This window comes from Podarcis vaucheri, assembly GCF_965113315.1.
Source record: "Podarcis vaucheri genome assembly, chromosome: 11".
Classification (NCBI taxonomy): Eukaryota; Metazoa; Chordata; class Lepidosauria; order Squamata; family Lacertidae; genus Podarcis; species Podarcis vaucheri.
In genome coordinates, this window is record NC_138749.1 from 62,268,739 (window position 1) to 62,287,070 (window position 18,332).

Below are 18,332 nucleotides of genomic sequence, written 5' to 3' on the forward strand. Positions count from 1 at the left end.
CCAGATTTTCACATACACACTAACATTCTTAACACAATCTCCAGTCTTAACTACTATGAAAATTCTAATCAAGTGCTTTGAGGTAACATAAAAACATTCTAAATCTTGGTCTTCTGTTGTAAAATATAGCCTTCAGTATCTATACCTTTAAGGACGATTGGAGTTTCTTTCATTTAAATGATAAGGGAAAATCTAAACACACTATTTATCGGAATATTATTATTGAGTGAGCAAAAAAACAAGTGTAACAATGCATGCAGCTTATAAGGTTAACTGGACAAATGGGGAACCTTACCTCTTTGTTACCATTAGTAAATCTGTACTATTAACCATTGCATGTGTAAAGTATCTCAGTTTGGCAAATCTTCCATTTTCAATATTCTAAAAGAGAAAGACAGTTGTATAGAATTCCCTAGAGTATAGAAAGTTCTTTCTGAGGAAAATATTAATGTCTAACATTATTATTAAGTTCAGCTTACATTATTATTAATTTCAGCTTATTATAAAACATGTATACATCACATATATTGAGGACATTTAATATCTGCCATGATTAAGAAGAATTTTCACACCTAGTAGTACTGTAATAGAGAGTTGACCTAACTGTAAACATCCTTCCACATGATGCGTAATCATCCTAGAATGTGAAAAACCTTTTATCTAAAATTATGAGTACATAATATTGGGCTATTCAGATGTTTGTAACCTTGAAAGTACAATGCATTTTCAGATTACAGAATGCTGTAATACTCAAAAGAGAAGACCACTCAAATTCAACCTGAATTGTTACAGAAACCATTTCTTATTGTATTTCTCAGTAAATGGAATACAACTATGCAAATAATCATGGTTTCAGACACAAGCGTCCAATCATATATGATGGTTTTAAAGGAGTGAACTGTGTTTGAGGCATGTAATCCAGGCTGGTGGATCTTCCTTAAGCCATAGCTGATTTTATTTTAAACATGAAGTGAATAAAAATAAGATGTTGACCTCTGTCTCATAATACCATCCCATGCTGAAATGTTCCTCAGCTGTTTATACAGTATTTTCAAAAAGTCTCAAGCACAAATGTTACATCATGTTATCAGTCCCCCCCCACACCAATGAGAGAACAAAAAGTCCCCAATTCATACACTCCCTAAAGTCAAACAGCAATACTTTATATTGCATAAAAATTCAATCATACATGTATACATAAAATGGGTGGTTTGTTTTTACAGAACAGGCCTGATATATTTAAATATGTTTTCTTTAACTAAAACCAAAAGTGTAATTTGGATTTTAGAATGAAAACGAAATAATAAGGAACAACATTTTAAATCCCTTAAAAACAAGCATAGAAACAATTTTGGTGGTGCATTTAAGAAAGTGAGTAGATTGCAAGATAATTATACTTTATAAAAATGCTAAATTTTCACTGCAAGTTCATTAGAAGAAATTCTACAAAACATACAAAACACTGCAATCCATAATATATTCCAAACTAGCCACTGATATAGAACCATTTATTATATAGCAGACAAGGTGAATCTGAGGATTCCAATACACTAGTAGGTTTGCTAGATTATTTTTTAATCCAAGTGACCAAATTATTTCACAAATTAAATCTCAGCAATCCTCAGAAAACATTATCCACACATTGCCTATGGAGGGGGAAGGGGGAGACAGAGATGGCAGCGCTGAGATTTATACTTCCTGCCTCCCAGCTCACACTCTGAACATGGCTCTAGCTCTCTTTAACTACAGCCACTAGAAATACTTCAGGTTATATGTGAACAGACATTTCAGACTTACAAATTTATGTGCAGTGACAGAACAAAGGAAGCAAAATAACAAATATTTCAGCTGCTCAGGGAAGTTCAGTGCATCTCTTTCCCAAGGAGAAAAAGCAGTTACCAGAGAGGTCTTGTTTAAGGAATCTTGGCACTGAATAGGACTGATGAGCACCCTAAAATACCTCATTTCAACTATGTGATTCCATTGTGAATTGAAGATTGGATGGGGGGGGGGTATCAGAAACCTGGTGTTAACTGGGTTGAATTATAAAGAGTTCTGCCTCATCATTCAGCTTTTCTTTTGTATTTTTCCTTCCATTTTACACCTGCTCTTTGCTGCTTGTTATTACCACTCTTTTCAAATGCCACCTTACTGTCACTTTCATAATTCATTTTGAAACTGAAAGTTCAATACTTAACAGAGCCCATTATTTGCATGAAGTGCTTAATTTTTGAATGCTTTCATGAATCTTGATTATATCACTTATTTAACTCAGGCATCCCCACTAAGAATTCACCTCTCTTTATCCTCCAGTAGCCATTGACTAACATGCCTGCTGCTCTCTTCAAGCAAATGCAAGAATGGCTTACTTGCTCGTACCACTGAAAGACACATATTTTTTCCAAGGCAAAAGAGGAAGGACTCAATTACAGCTTTATTCTGACTAGTAGTGCCACTAAATCACATCCTGAAGCTACTCCTTACTCTATTAACCACACTTCTTCTGGATTGGGTTATTTGAACTGGAATCACAACAGTGTTTTTGGAAAGATGTTCAGAGTAAAGAAAAGTGAGAACAATAGAGAATGGCAGCCACATAGTAGGGCAACAATTGGTGACTGCCTTATCAAAACTTCAGACAGGTAATCTGTGTAGCGGTTCACCATTTTTTACACACAGATCTCCTTTGATGGATCCTTCTTACTGTCTCTTTAAGGCTTTGACATTGAAGAAGTTATACGCCAAACAATATACAATTTATATATATCCCACTTATTCTGGAAATTGGGGGTGGGGATCTAAATACATGTAAACCTTTCATATATTAAACTGTTTATTTATAAAGACTGTTGTGTTGGCAACATGTATCCCATAGGAAAAAGGCCAAATTTCACTGGAGGGGTGGAAATGGAAAAGAGCACTAGGTAAAATGTTCTTCAGTCTTCCAGTGGAGTTACAATCATCCGTCAGACAGCTGCAAAAGAAGGATTCTGCAAAGTCAGCTGCTGTGACTTGGAAGAAGGGAGCAGTTGAACCTTCATTCTCACTGCAGTCAGTCTACTTCACCATCAGTAGTTTTTATCCCTCAACATTTCTCATAACTATTTCCAAGCCTGGACTGCACCATCACTAGGAAGAGACTAGCTTATTTCTGTTCTGTACAAAGATGCTTATACATTTGCCAATTTCCAAACTAGGTGTCAAGATTCTCTTTCCTGAAAATCTGTTGTGTACTATATCCAGGTTTTGCCTGGCCTTTAGGCACGTTGTCCCCAGTGGGCTACCCTGGCTAGCACTGTCAACACTGCTCATTTGCTGGCCCTCTGCCTTCAGGCCAAATCTGCACTACTGCCTACAAGAAGACATGGCAAGCAGGTTACTTCCCCTGCTGCTCCTTTTGCTTCCTGCACTCTTAAGAGGACAGGGAAACAGGTAACAACAGCATAAAGAAGCAGGGCAATGGCTTCAGGGGCCAGAAGGGGGGTCCTTGCAGGAATGCTGCCCTGATTCTAGCACTGAATCTGCGAATCTAATAGAAATCTTATAATTAAAATATTCTGATATAAATTGGTGTTGGAATTGTAATTCCCATTGTAGGCTCCTACCTCCACAACTCACTGAGGCTTTGAATGCTAAAAAGGAGTTAAAGAATGGTTGAGATAACCATATAGCCATATGAAGTTGTTTTCTAATGTTAATAATGCATTATTAAAATGTGACACTAGATGGCACTGCAGAGCTAACCCCCTTCCAGAAACTGGGTAGACCTTGTGGAAAAGGAAGAAAAAAACCAAATGTATTGATGTTTTAGAATAATTTAAATATTGTTTTAATAACATTTAAAAGGTGAGTGTAATTACGTGCCCCCCACGTCCATTTATTTCCTAGGGTCTACTCTGAGTAGAATTAATTTTGGCCATCACCCTCAATTTTTCGAGAATGAGAAAACTGGCTATTTATATTTCCCTCAATGTTTCTAGCCTAGAATAGTGCATACTATTTTGTTTTACAACTCTATAGTTGATCTTTATTTTTAAAATACCCAAATATTCCCCCTTTATTGTCAATTTATGCATGGATTTTAGTGGTTCTGACCCAATTGGACTTTGCTCACATTGGATAACCTCTTATACTGAACACACTTACAGCCAAGCAGCTCATGGGTTTGATTAAAGAGGAAAGCCTCATGCTGTATGATATTTCTGTAGCGTAATTTTATATTAATACATACCTTTTAAAATAGTCATATGCCTTTTCGTATTAATCTTTTTATGTGCTTGGTAGTTTAGGAAACCTGGAGTGTACATGTGTATAATATTCATACAAGTCTAATAATAAATATATAAATGAATATAATATGCACAAATTGATCATTTTTTGTGTGGATCAATACATAAACCCCTTGCTTCTTATTGTGATTAAGGAGTGAGATGGTTGTCAGAAAAAAGTATGTGCAGGTAATCCTGACATTCAGATTTCTGAAAACTCCCATCCCTACTCAGTGGTCCATAAATCTAAGGAACTAAGCTTTCACAGATGCCCAGTTTCTGACTCTGGCTTATCAGCAGCTGTGCTGCTACAGAGATGACAGTCCATTCCCTAGGGATTGCTGAAAAGTAAAAGCATTAATTTCTAAGTCAAAAATTTCTTTTCTCTCAGATTCACAAGATAGATAAACCTTGCAATGTTTCAACGATATGCTTACAGAAGGCATATTCTTATACTATCATAATCACATGGTGTAACTGAATGGAAAGAAAACATTACAAAGCCCCTATAAATAGAACATTCAAGTAGAGCAGCAGCTCCTGTAATAGTGATACCCAACAACAGACACTGCTATGGACAGTCCACCACCTAGGCTTCTCCTCACCTACTACCACAGTGGCAATAAACTCATTTGGGTCTTTTATATGCCTTCAGTTGCCTTGGTCAGGATGACACTGCTTCCCTACTTTACCATTTCTGTGTATGTTCCTGTTGTGCACTGATCGGAAGAAATGAAGGGCATCTACTCTCTCCATGCAGTCAAAAGCCTTTATATATTCTTGAAATTCAGTCAAAAGCCTTTACATATTCTTATTTTCTCTGGCACATTGGCTGATTAGTGGCTGGACTAGTGACTGATCATCAAAATATTTCCAAGTGAGTTTCTCTTCCACCTTGCAGCACCTTGTGGTTGCAGCCCCTTCATTTAAAAGTCAAATCATCAGTAGTTTCAATTTGAACCACAGGGTTAGAATTAAAAGCCTCATATTTCATTACTATATTTCACAAGATGTTTGAACTAAATGAAAGTTTAAGGCAAAAATGTTAAATTAAGTTTCTGAAAATGAAAGGATGTAAACTATAAATGTGTTTTTAAAAATAAAAGTTGATAAAGCAAATGACAAATAGGTAAGATAATAAATAATGGTAGGGATGTTTGAACAGATCAGATCAATCTTTTTTTATATAGATTCATTTATTGTTATTACAGAATATTCATACACAATTTTCAATACCTAAAACTAAAATTTAACAACAACAATAAACACAGTTATAGGGCAACACTGAGCACTTATATCTAAATGGCATTTTGCGTAAAAATGCACAAATGATTTTAAATTTAATGCATAAAATTAAAATAATGATGTAAATGGAAAATATACTATTTAAAAACAGTATATATTTTGACTGGGGAAAAATCATAGTTACAAGATTATTGTCAAAGTACTGTCAAAGCAACAGCATTCAAATAAAGACAATTAAACCAACAATTTTCTTTGTGTTTGTGCTTAGACTTCATTAGTGTATATTTTTAAACTTACATTTAAGACACAATTGTAAAACAGCTACTATAATTTTTTGCTTTTCTGTGGCAGTTAAACTTAAAGTGGCAGCATTAAACTTGATAATTCAGCAGAGAAAGTACATATTACTCTAACTGTCATCATCATCACTATCACTAATATGACACATAGTCCATTTTCTGCAGGCCTGTCTTTTCTGCAAGCATGGTAAGAGAAGAAAGAAGCAGAAGTGTTAGTTGAAGCTGGAAAGTTTAATTATTTGTTATTTTTAAAAATGCAAAAAAAGAAAGATGAGATGCAACTTTCGAATTTTTAATATGCAGAAGAAGAATTTCAGTTAGTACAAATGTAATCCTATATTTCACCACTCACTAAAATAAGTCCAAGTTTATTTTTTCTATAAATATATGCAAATCTCAAAACCTATTGCTCAAAAGACTTTGGAACTTACAAAGCACAGTCACAGCTGAACCATAGCTTTCTGTACTATATAAAACCAACTCTATTTGCGTTTTCTATTTTTAGACCACATAGATTTTATAAATCAAAGTATAAAACAGGAAACCTGTGAGTAAGAGAGTTTTCTTTGCACTGATCTGCACACAGATTTGCTTAATACATTGGAATGCATAGATAAATCTCCACAGGCAGAGGAACTCTGCATATGAAAGCTTCTGTACTCATAAACTGCTGGTTCTGCACCATAAATTGCTGGTATCAGTCAGACATTATTCAGTTCCAGAGCTGCAATTTGTAAATCTGGTTTACAGTAACTGCTTTGGTTTACCATAGCTGCTTCAACTTATGGTGGAGCACATGAAAGCACTCAAGCCACCTTGTGAGCCAATTTTACAACACTACTTAAATTAATTAAGTACTGTGGGATAGGAGAAGATGGTGAAGTCCACCTCATCATTGGCCAGAATCCCCTTTGTTTCCCAGACTAAATTGAACAGTCAATTGTAATGATCCTAAATTGCCTCTCCCAGTAAATTGACAGCAGAAAAGGGGTATCAGGACTCAGCCCGTGTCCATTTATCCAGTTCTAATATGTGATCACAACAGACTAAATCTAAGCGTATATGTACTACTCGGGATGGTGGTGCCAATACCAGAGTTCCCTTCCTGCCAAAATCACAGGAGAGTTATAGAATGTCTTTCTATGTCTGTCTCACTGTACCCTCAAGTACAGTAAATCTACTTACGGAAACCTTTATCTGAATAAGGAGTGTCTAAACTATTATAAAATGCATTAATAAATCAAAAATAAATCATTGTGACCAATGCTTGCACAACCACTTTCAGATAGTGGGATGTGAACTGAGTGACTGAGGGATATTCTCCATGCACACGTGGAAGAAGCTGCTCAATTGTTGCGAATATACTCAAATTCCCATTATTCACTATGAGGCCACAGATTTAACAATTTTGAACTTTCCAAAACTTAACAAAAAGGATCTGGGAATTGTTCTCAATTCAACTGTTCCAATTTATCAAACAAAGAAGGAAAACTGTAACTACACAGTGCCTTGGTTCACACATTGTTCTAAAAGAGACTCTGTCTCAGAAGGTGGGCATGAGTGTGTGAGCTCCCAGAGAGAATCTTGCAGCCAATTTGCTCCTTCCATCAGTAGTCTTTGTTTCTCAACATTTCTATACACTTATTTCTCACAACTAATTCCACTAGCCACTATCATGTTTCAATTCCATAGTAAAATAAACCCCTTTATTTATTTTTTCTTTTTAAAATTGTTCTAGATAAAAACTAGTCAACAATGGCCAATATTCAAAATACTATGAGTTTTATAGACTATAAAAAATAATTTTTAAATAAAATAAAAACCTGTATTGAAGTACTGTAGTAACATTTCAAATAAAGACTTCTATAAATATAAAGACATTTCAAAAAGATTAAGTGCATTTCTTTTCATCTCAATATTTATTCTTTGTTGTGTCCCTTCTCATTAAGGCATTTGTGTAGGTTATATAGTTAAGGCTTTAGAAAACATTTTAATATAAATGTTGTCGCTTTCCCCCCACTACTTTGGATCTGTTATCCTACTTACATCCCCTCACACTGGCCATTTTGCAAATCTCTATTTTTATTAGACAATTAAAAAACAGCACTTAGGATACGTACTTAACTTTAAGTATGCTTATATGATATCCAAGATCTCTGCAGTAAAAATCCCACACGCTAGGGTTAAAACAAAGTGAAATCAGCTGCAGTAGCTGATTTTTTGTTTTGCTTTCACATTCCTTCAAACCAAAGACTGCTATTTCAGCTGCCTCTCTAAGCTACATTTCTAATGTATTTTAACTAAAAATCCTTATCTTGAAATCTAGCAGCTTTCTTAGGTCTAATAAACACATCTGTCTTGTGGACCGTGTTATCACAGAGAAAATGAGAGGAACAATACAGGCCATCCGGAGCATGCAGAAATGTGCATCCATAGTTCTGCACACAAACACACATGCAACAGATGGAGAGAGAAGGATGCGCCGATATTATAAAAGCAGATTATTATTATTTTCAAAAACTTAAGTAAAAAATGTCAAATAATCTTGAAACCAACAGGTAACATATACTGTTAATGCAAATTGGAAAAATGGTCTCCCCTGACTAAATACTAAAACATTCCTGAATGCATAAATAGGAATAATTGTTCCTAATATTTTTTAAAAAATATATATGTTTAAGTATGGAAGAGGAATGTATGTGCATGTAAAAAGAGTATTATATTACATCTCCTTGAAGGTTTAGTTTCTTCACCTGTAACATTTGACTTCCAGCACCATCTCTTAATCTGTATGGTCGAATGACTCCATCCTCACCAAAGAAGCGGGGAGGACGCAAGCTCATAACATCTTCGGAAGCATTTGTAGCTCTGAGGGGGAGGAAATTTAAGACCTTTGCATTACAGAAATAGAATAAATATTTTCATGAATATTCTAAAATGTTTTAATAAATTATAAACATCCATATAAAAATAGCTAAGCAATACAAATTACAAATTCAGAAACTAGTAAAAAAACTTAGCTGAGTCAGGAGGAACGTACTGCCTACGTCTAGACAGGAGGAAAAACTGAGGGAGTCCAGCCTGCTTCCCACAAGTCTTTGCTCCTGTCTAGTGTCTTGCGACAGGGCAAACACCCTTTCCATTGGATATGACGCCCCACAAACAAAAATAGCTCCAGTAGGTTCAGGTAGGTAGCCATGTTGGTCTGACGCAGTGGAAAGTACACGAAAGCTCATACCAAGAACAAACTTATTTGGTTTCTAAGGTGCTACTGGACATTATATAGATATATAAAAATATATTTCTAGCTCCAGTAGGTGTATTTCCCATTGCATGGGTGTACCAAAAGCCAGTGAAGACCTGATTGCTGGGAAAGAACACAGAGCAGGGGAGCCTGAATATCTCTATTATGGGGGAGGCTCTCTCACCACAAAGAAAAATCAATCAATCAATCAATCAATCAATCAATCAATCAATCTTTATTACGGTCCAGAGACCCAACAAATCATTACAAAGCAAAGCACAATTCAGACAGCCTACCTCCAGGTTAAACAAGCATTTTGTTCAGACTTAAAGATAGGGATCATTGGTTCTTGCAACCACCGATAAAAACTTCGCCACTGCTAATGTTCTAGCGTTTGTCCGGTCTTCCAATAGGAACCTGACATAGTGAGCCTCTGATTTTCCCGGGAAAGGTACCAGCAAGGGTAATATCAATTCAGCCCTGGCTTGTTCATATTTCGCACAGCGCACAAAGAAAATAAAACACACTGGAACAAAATGGTTCATAACAGCAAATTTCGCATAATTCTCTTAGTATGCTATGTTTTTTTTCTTTGTAGTTTTTACTGGTATGAACTATGACAATCTGAAGACACAGTGAGAAAAGAATGGAGTAAGAGGTAAGGGTTACTGTTTTTTAGTAAAACTTTTTTGAAAAGGCAAAGAAGGAATAAAGGAGAGGGAAATACAGCGAAAAGAAAGAACCTGAGCTCAAACGGCAAAAAAATTGTGAAGAGTAGAAAAAACACATATGCTTTGGGAAATGACAGGAACTAAAGTGAAGGAGTCCAAAGGGCAGAGCACATGCAACTTAGCTAACCCCAACATGTGCCTGTCTTGGATGAACTACAGAACACAACTGTTTACATGGATGTCTCCTATGCCAAGCTGAGAAACATACCAATAATGACATATTTAAAATTATATTTTTTCAAGTACTTCTATTCCAAGCTAATAATATGTTTTATATTTATATATTTATACACATAATGACATATTTAAAATTATATTTTTTTCAAGTACTTCTATTCCAAGCTAATAATATGTTTTATATTTAGGGGAAATATTTCAAAGAAAAGTAATATAAGTATTATAAAATGAAATTTATCATGTGTACAACTGTTGATTTTTTTTTTAATTAAAGAAGTTGTCCTCATTTTATTTAAAGTACCTGTGTTATCAGCGCTGATAATTTTATTAAGGAATGTTTAAATAAAATTACTGATCAAGGGCTGAAATGTGAACAGTATGGCGCAGTCACTTTGTGACGGTGGTGGTCACAAATAATGGTAATCAATACATTCTTACCTTTTAATTCCCTGAAAGGTGCTGCTAGCCATATCTATTATTCCTCCAGTGGGTCTTGCTACAGCTCCCACTAATCCTTTCCCAACGCCTTTGAAGAAACCTGTTGCTCCTTCTTTCTGGGCTCCTAGAAAACAATGACAGCAGCAAACAACAAAACATAAAATAGAATCACAGCATCACAGAATTGTAGAGTTGGGAAGGTCCCAGAGGATCACTTGGCCAAGCCCCTTTCAGTGCAGGAATACGCAGACGGGGACTGAACCAGCACCACACTCTAACAAATAAATGAACATCTTTTTAAAGAAAGCATATTTTATCATTTGCTACAATTAAGACTGAGGTGTGAGTTATTTCATAAACTTTTCCAGCTTAAAGGAGGGCTGTGGGAGAGGAAGAGTGTAAAAGGTTTCACAAAATGCATGCCCCCTGCAACATTGAGGATATCTGGATCCAAATCAGAGTGCAAGCAGTACTTTCGGCCTCAGTCTGGTCCTGAAGTTAAAGGAATAAGGGGGAAATGCTGTCCGACAGCAGCAGGGAATGTGGTAAGTGCTGGTAATGGTGAAAAAACTTCACCCCTCTCTGTAAGTTCTCCTAAATATTATCAAAATGCACTCCCATCCAATCACAGCCTGCAAAATGGTAGACAGGAGGCTATTTTGGCTTAGCGCTAATTAAAACTATGACACACCATTATAACAATTGTAAACATACATTATTTTTTTCTATTTTGCTTCATTTGTCAGCAGCAGGTAAAAAGTAGCTTGTTTTTCACATAAAGTATATCTCAGCAAATAGCAGCTTTAGGTTCAAATAACATAGTACAAACTGAGAGAACGATCATACCTCTTATTGGCTTTGTTACTATTCCTGTTATTCCACTGACAAAACCCTGCAAGTTAAAACAAAATGGTATCTCAACTTTTGGTCTAAAATGGATTTCTCAGCATGATTTAAGACTGTGAAGTTGATTATATAATGATAATAATTTATTATTAATACCCCACCTATCTGGCTGGGTTTCCCCAGCCACTCTGGGTGGCTTCAGCAAAATATTAAAATACAATAATTCATCAAATATTAAAAGCTTCCCTAAACAGAGCTGCCTTCAGATGTCTTTTAAAAGTTGTATAGTTCTTTATCTCCTTGACATCTGAAGGGAGGGTGCCACTACTGAGAAGGCCCTCTGCCTGGTTCCCTGTAACTTTGCTTCTCGCAGTGAGGGAGCCAGTAAAAGACCCTCAGAGGAGGACCTCAGTGTCTGGGCTGAGCGATGGGGGTGGAGACGCTCCTTCAGGTATACTGGGCCAAGGCCATTTAGGGCTTTAAAGGTCAGCACCAACGCTTTGAATTGTGTCCGGAAACGTACTGGGAGCAAATGTAGGTATTTCAGGACCGGTGTTATGTGGTCTCAGCGGCTGCTCCGAGTCACCAGTCTAGCTGCCGCATTTTGGATTACCGGTAGTTGTAGTTTCCGAGTCACCTTCAAAGGTAGCTCCACACAGAGCGCATTGCAGTAGTCCAAGTAGGAGATAACCAGAGCATGCACCACTCTGGCAAGACAGTCCACAGGCAGGTAGGGTCTCAGCTGTTGTACCAGATGGAGCTGGTAGACAGCTGCCTTGGGCACAGAACTGACCTGTGCCTCCTTGGACAGCCGTGAGTCCAAAATGACTCCCAGGGCGCACACCTAGTCCTTCAGAGGCACAGTTACCCCATTCAGGACCAGGGAGTCCTCCATACCCACCCGCCCTGTCCTCCCAAAACAGTACTTCTGTCTTGTCAGGATTCAACCTCAATCTGTTAGCCGCCGTCCATCCTCCAACTGCCTCCAGACACTCACACAGGACCTTCACCGCCTTCACAGAGGCAGAGCTGGGTAACATCCGCATACTGATGAACACCCAGCCCAAACCCCCTGATGATCTCTCCCAGCAGCTGCATGTAGATGTTAAAAAGCATGGGGGAGAGGACGGAACCTTGAGGCACCCGCAAGTGAGAGCCCAGGGGTCTAAACACTCATTTGCCAAAGTACTGGAGCAGGCTTAGGCAAACTCCAGCCCTCCAGAGGTTAACTACAATTCCCATCATCCCTAGCTAACAGGATCAGTGGTCGGGGATGATGGGAATTGTAGTCTCAAAACATCTGGAGGGCCGGAGTTTGCCTATGCCTGTACTGGAGCATAAAAATAATGGAGACTGAATTCCTAATATAAACTTTCACTTACTCTAAATCATAGCCAATATTTTCAATCTTACCTTAATGAGAGCATGGATCAATAGCAAATGGTGTGGTGGGGCCAGCTCACCTGACCTCCCGACAGCTGAGTCACTGCTGCTTGCAGTCACACTATTTGCATTACACCAACCTCTCCATCTCTGTGCCTCTTCCCTCTTTTGCAAGGGAGCAGCAACTCTGCTGTCAGAATCCCATCATGTTCACTTCTGATGTGAATGAGAATATAATTTATGCAGCTTGTGACTGCAACTCTATCCGCCAAAGAACTAGTGTTGAAACCATTCAATCAATCAATATTAAAATACGTTATGTGATGTTTCTTACAGATACCAAGCCTTTTCCACCACGAGTGATACCCTCTTTCAGGCCAGCAGGCTGCCTATTCATGGCTTCCCTTCGCTTCTGCTGATAGTCTTCATCCATAGTTATTGCTGCTACTCCTTTAGCCATAGCACCTGTTATTCTTGATGCAGCACCAGCTAATCCACCTATTAGCATAAGAGATTTAATGAAAAAATTCAATGTTTTAAAGAGTAAAAAAAATTACTTTTGCAGCTTTTACCTATGTGTAAAAAAATGACTGCTTACCAACAGCACCACCAACTAGGGCTTTAAGACCCAGTGCCATTCCTTCTACAAACTCTTCTGGACCCTGGATAGCCCCCTAAGAAGAAGAAAGACAAATATCTTTAAAATATTCTGATTGATAACCTACAACCAGTTCTTTTCTGCTAAGAATAATAGAATTGTAGACTTGGAAGGGATCTCTAGCGTCATCTAATCCAACTCCCTGCAATGCAGGAATCTCAGTGAAAGGATCCAGGACAGATGGCCATCCCACCTCCTGAGGGAGACAGCTCTTACTGTCAGAAAGCTCTTCCTGATGTTTCGTTGGAATCCTCCATGTGACAGCCCGTCAGATATTTGAAGATGGGTATCATATCTCCTCTCAATCTCTTTTCCAAGCTAAACATACCTCCTTCAACCTTCCCCCATACGCCTTGGCTTACAGACCTTTGGTCATCTTAGATGCCCTCCACAACACACATTACAGCTTGTCCATATTCTCCTTAAATTTTAGTGTCCAGAATTGGACACAGTATTCCAGGTGTGGTCTGACCAAGGCAGAATAGAGTGGTACTATTACTTCCCTTGAACTGGACACTTCACTTCTGTTGATGCAGCCTAGAATAATATTAGCTTTGTTTTTGCTGCTGTATCACACTGTTGACTCATACTAAGCTTGTGGTCCACCAAGATCCCTAGATTCTCACTCCTCAAATATTTATAAAGAGTCCAATCTAGCAGTTTGTTGTTTAGTCGTGTCCGACTCTTTGTGACCACATGGACAAGAGCATGTCAGGCACTTCTGTCTTCCACTGCCTCCCGCAGTTTGGTCAAATTCATGCTGGTAGCTTCGAGAACACTATCCAACCATCTCGTCCTCTGTCGTCCCCTTCTCCCTGTGCCCTCCATCTTTCCCAACATCGGGGTCTTTTCTAGGGAGTCTTCTCTTCTCATGAGGTGGCCAAAGTATTGGAGCCTCAGCTTCACGATCTGTCCTTCCAGTGAGCACTCAGGGCTGATTTCCTTAAGAATGGATGCGTTTGATCTTCTTGCAGTCCATGGGACTCTCAAGAGTCCCCTCCAGCACCAGAAACCAAAAGCATCCATTCTTCGGCAATCAGCCTTCTTGATGGTCCAGTTCTCACTTCCATTACATCACTACTGGGAAAACCATACCTTTAACTATTCGGACCTTTGTCAGCAAGGTGATGTTTCTGCTTTTTAAGATGCTGTCTAGGTTTGTCATCACTTTTCTCCCAAGAAGCAGGCAATTCTATACTGCCATCTCCACATGGACATAAACTGTTTTCCAGCGAAATTTTTTGAAATCAACCTTCAAGTACAGTATGTTCAATCTTGCATAAGTGAAAGCATGTCTGTATTTTGGAACTGTTAAATTTTGCAAGTAGGGTGTCAATGTGTCAAGGAGACTAGGTGAGAAATAATCATACCATTGACAAAATTTCCTTATGTTGGCCAAATTATTTTGTCGTTCAATGTCATATAGGCACTGTTGAATTAAATTCTTTGCTTTGCTGAAGCCCAATGTTAATCATTGTTGTGGTGATAAACCAGGTGAATAAAGCTTTTGGATGACAAATTTTAGTCCAGGCACTCTCATGACAGTCTTGCAATACTCCAAAGGACATCTACCACAAATTTGTTCCTTCCACAGTGATTAGGCCTTCGAAAACTCAGTATCTTTCTACACTTTTCGCAGAATTTTATGTGAAGTGGCTGTTGCCTTCCACTGTAAATATTTACATGCTAGTACAGCCTGTCTTAGATTGCCTTGAGGAAAAACTAGGTGGAGAACACACCTGGTATGGTTCATAGAAGAATGCTTCAACTCCTTCAGACAAGTCTCTTATGAATCCAAATGGATTGCCCAAAACATCCAGTCCAAGAATAAGAACATACATTTGCTTAATAGCCTAAAATGCAAATAAACATGTTATAGAAAATATATATTTAAAGCATATAATTTCAATCTACAAAGGAATCTACAAATAACTCATTTTTGTGAGTCTGTCTACGCAGCTATTTATTATTATTAATTAAATTTGTATACCACCCTTTAGCCTATGCTCCCAGGGTGGTTCACGACAGAAAAATACAAAACGAGAATACAAAATATGTAATAAAATGAAAACAAACCCCTCCCACAAACACATTTAAAAACCCATAGAACCAACCAAATGCCTGGTTAAAGAGATTTTTTTTTTGCCTGGCTGGCACCTAAAGTTATGTAATGAAGGTGCCAAGCAAATTGGTCAATTCATGTTAGGTTCATGATATACTAACCTGCTTTGAATAATGCATAACTACAGCCCACTGCAGTTGCTCTGTAGTACAAAAGTGGTAGTTGAGCTCAAAGAATGCCAATCTAGAACAAGTAAATTACATTAAAATGGCAAAATAAAATATATTCTGTATGTAATGTTTTAATTAAAATCAACTAAGTGAATATTCTACTTACTTAAGAACAACATCCTGCACATCTGTGAGTGTGGCCCCAATACTCTTTAACAAGAGGTTTAAGGACTGAACTGGAATTAGCTCCTTGCGTGTCTCTTCCTTGTTGCTATCGTCTCCAGGAGTGCTAAGTGAAAAACTTAAGTGTAACTGAAATGAGAGGGGGGGGGGAGGGGATGAAAATATGGGAAACACCAGTAGTATGTGGGATGCTACCTTAGATCTTAAAAATATTTTTGCTATGATATTACATTATTATATCTTACATATAAGTCAGCTTGATAAGAATGTTTACCACTGTTATTGCACAAAAATACAAACCATCAACTAGTATGGTACAAAGTGTATGACTAGGACTATGGATATGAGGTTTCAAATCCTCAAATGAGACCTTGGGGTAAGGATATATAGTGCTGGGCATCTCTCTCACTAGAAGTCCTGGGGCTCTTGTGTTGTGGAATGCTTCCATACGAGAGCTGCTGTGCACTTTTGAGGCCCTGGTCTTGCAAGATCAGCTGCAGCAAAACTAAAACTATTATTATTTATTTATTAAATTTGTATACAACCCCTCAGCTGAAGATCACAGGGCAATTCGCAACATTAAAATATAAAATGAGAATACAAAATAAATGTAAGCAATGTTATGCTTAAAATTCTACAAGGAAGGCTCAAGCAGTATGTGGACCGAGAACTCCCAGAAGTGCAAGCTGGATTTAGAAGAGGCAGAGGAACCAGAGACCAAATTGCAAACATGCGCTGGATTATGGAGAAAGCTAGAGAGTTCCAGAAAGACATCTACTTCTGCTTCATTGACTATGCAAAAGCCTTTGACTGTGTTGACCACAGCAAACTATGGCAAGTTCTTAAAGAAATGGGAGTGCCTGATCACCTCATCTGTCTCCTGCGAAATCTCTATGTGGGACAAGAAGCTACAGTTAGAACTGGATATGGAACAACTGATTGGTTCCAAATTGGGAAAGGAGTACGGCAAGGCTGTATATTGTCTCCCTGCTTATTTAACTTATATGCAGAATTCATCATGCGAAAGGCTGGGCTGGATGAATCCCAAGCCGGAATTAAGATTGCCGGAAGAAATATCAACAACCTCAGATATGCAGATGACACAACCTTGATGGCAGAAAGTGAAGAGGAATTAAAGAACCTTTTAATGAGGGTGAAAGAGGAGAGCGCAAAATATGGTCTGAAGCTCAACATCAAAAAAACGAAGATCATGGCCACGGGGCCCATCACCTCCTGGCAAATAGATGGGGAAGAAATGGAGGCAGTGAGAGATTTTACTTTCTTGGGCTCCATGATCAGTGCAGATGGTGACAGCAGTCACGAAATTAAAAGACGCCTGCTCCTTGGGAGAAAGGCGATGGCAAGCCTAGACAACATCTTAAAAAGCAGAGACATCACCTTGCCAACAAAGGTCCGTATAGTAAAAGCCATGGTTTTCCCAGTAGTGATGTATGGAAGTGAGAGCTGGACCATAAAGAAGGCTGATCGCCGAAGAATTGATGCTTTTGAATTATGGTGCTGGAGGAGACTCTTGAGAGTCCCATGGACTGCAAGAAGATCAAACCTCTCCATTCTGAAGGAAATCAGCCCTGAGTGCTCACTGGAAGGACAGATCGTGAAGCTGAGGCTCCAATACTTTGGCCACCTCATGAGAAGAGAGGACTCCCTGGAAAAGACCCTGATGTTGGGAAAGATGGAGGGCACAAGGAGAAGGGGACGACAGAGAATGAGATGGTTGGATGGTGTTCTTGAAGCCACTAGCATGAGTTTGATCAAACTGCGGGAGGCAGTGGAGGACAGAAGTGCCTGGCGTGCTCTGGTCCATGGGGTCACGAAGAGTCGGACACGACTAAACGACTAAACAACAACAACAACAATAACTCCCCCTCCACAAACATATTTAAAAGGCCATAGAATGTTAATCAGCCCAAGGCCTGGTGATCGAGAAATGTTTTCACCCGGCACTAAAAGACATGTAATGAAGGCATCAGGCGAGCCTCCCTGGGGAGAGCATTCCACAGATGGGAAGCCACCACAGTAAAGGCCTGTTCTTCTGTTGCCACCCTCCACACTTCTTATGGAGGGGGCACACAAAGAAGAGCCTCAGATGGGGATTGCAGGGCGTGGGTCGGTTCATATGGGAACTGGAGGACCTTGAGGTATTGTGGTCCTGTGCCATTTAAGGCTTTATAGGTCAAAACTAGCACTCTGAATTAGGCCTGGAAACTAATTGGCAGCCAGGCTGGAATCTGTGTAATATACTCAAACCGACTTGCCTTGGTGAGCAACCTGGCCACTGAATTCCGCACCAACTGAGGTTTCCAAACCGTCTTCAGAGGCAGCCCTAATCTAACCTAGAGGTTCCCAAACCATAGCCAGAAGTTAGGCTACCCCTGGCCAGATAAGAGGCACAGCTGAGCCACCAGCTGAAGCTGATGGAAGGCACTCTGCATTACCAAGCCCATCTGATTCTCAAATGACAGCAAAGAATCCAGGAGTACCCCCAGGCTGCGTACCCACTCCTTCAGAGTGTAACCCCATCTCGAGCAGACATCTCCCATCCATCTGGGAGTACAGAACCACCCCCAAACAGTGACTCAGTCTTATCTGGATTGAGATTTAGTTTGC

The 18,332-nt window shown here is 38.7% G+C and overlaps 1 protein-coding gene across 3 annotated transcripts in view; it reads right to left on the reverse strand.

Annotated features, from left to right (window-relative positions):
• VPS13A (vacuolar protein sorting 13 homolog A) overlaps positions 1-18,332 on the reverse strand; it is a 161,800-nt gene that overhangs the window by 6,660 nt on the left and 136,808 nt on the right. For 2 of the 3 annotated variants that reach the window (XM_082241458.1, XM_082241457.1), the window contains exons 61-69: positions 15,688-15,833; positions 15,513-15,594; positions 15,029-15,142; positions 13,230-13,305; positions 12,966-13,129; positions 11,249-11,294; positions 10,403-10,526; positions 8,566-8,680; positions 296-381 (exon numbers count right to left, since the gene is read on the reverse strand). In XM_082241458.1, coding sequence (XP_082097584.1) covers positions 296-381; positions 8,566-8,680; positions 10,403-10,526; positions 11,249-11,294; positions 12,966-13,129; positions 13,230-13,305; positions 15,029-15,142; positions 15,513-15,594; positions 15,688-15,833 — 953 coding nt within the window. Of the gene's footprint in view, positions 1-295; positions 382-5,449; positions 5,989-8,565; positions 8,681-10,402; positions 10,527-11,248; positions 11,295-12,965; positions 13,130-13,229; positions 13,306-15,028; positions 15,143-15,512; positions 15,595-15,687; positions 15,834-18,332 lie in introns of those variants that run through there. The other variant, XM_082241459.1, reaches the window with a different exon arrangement.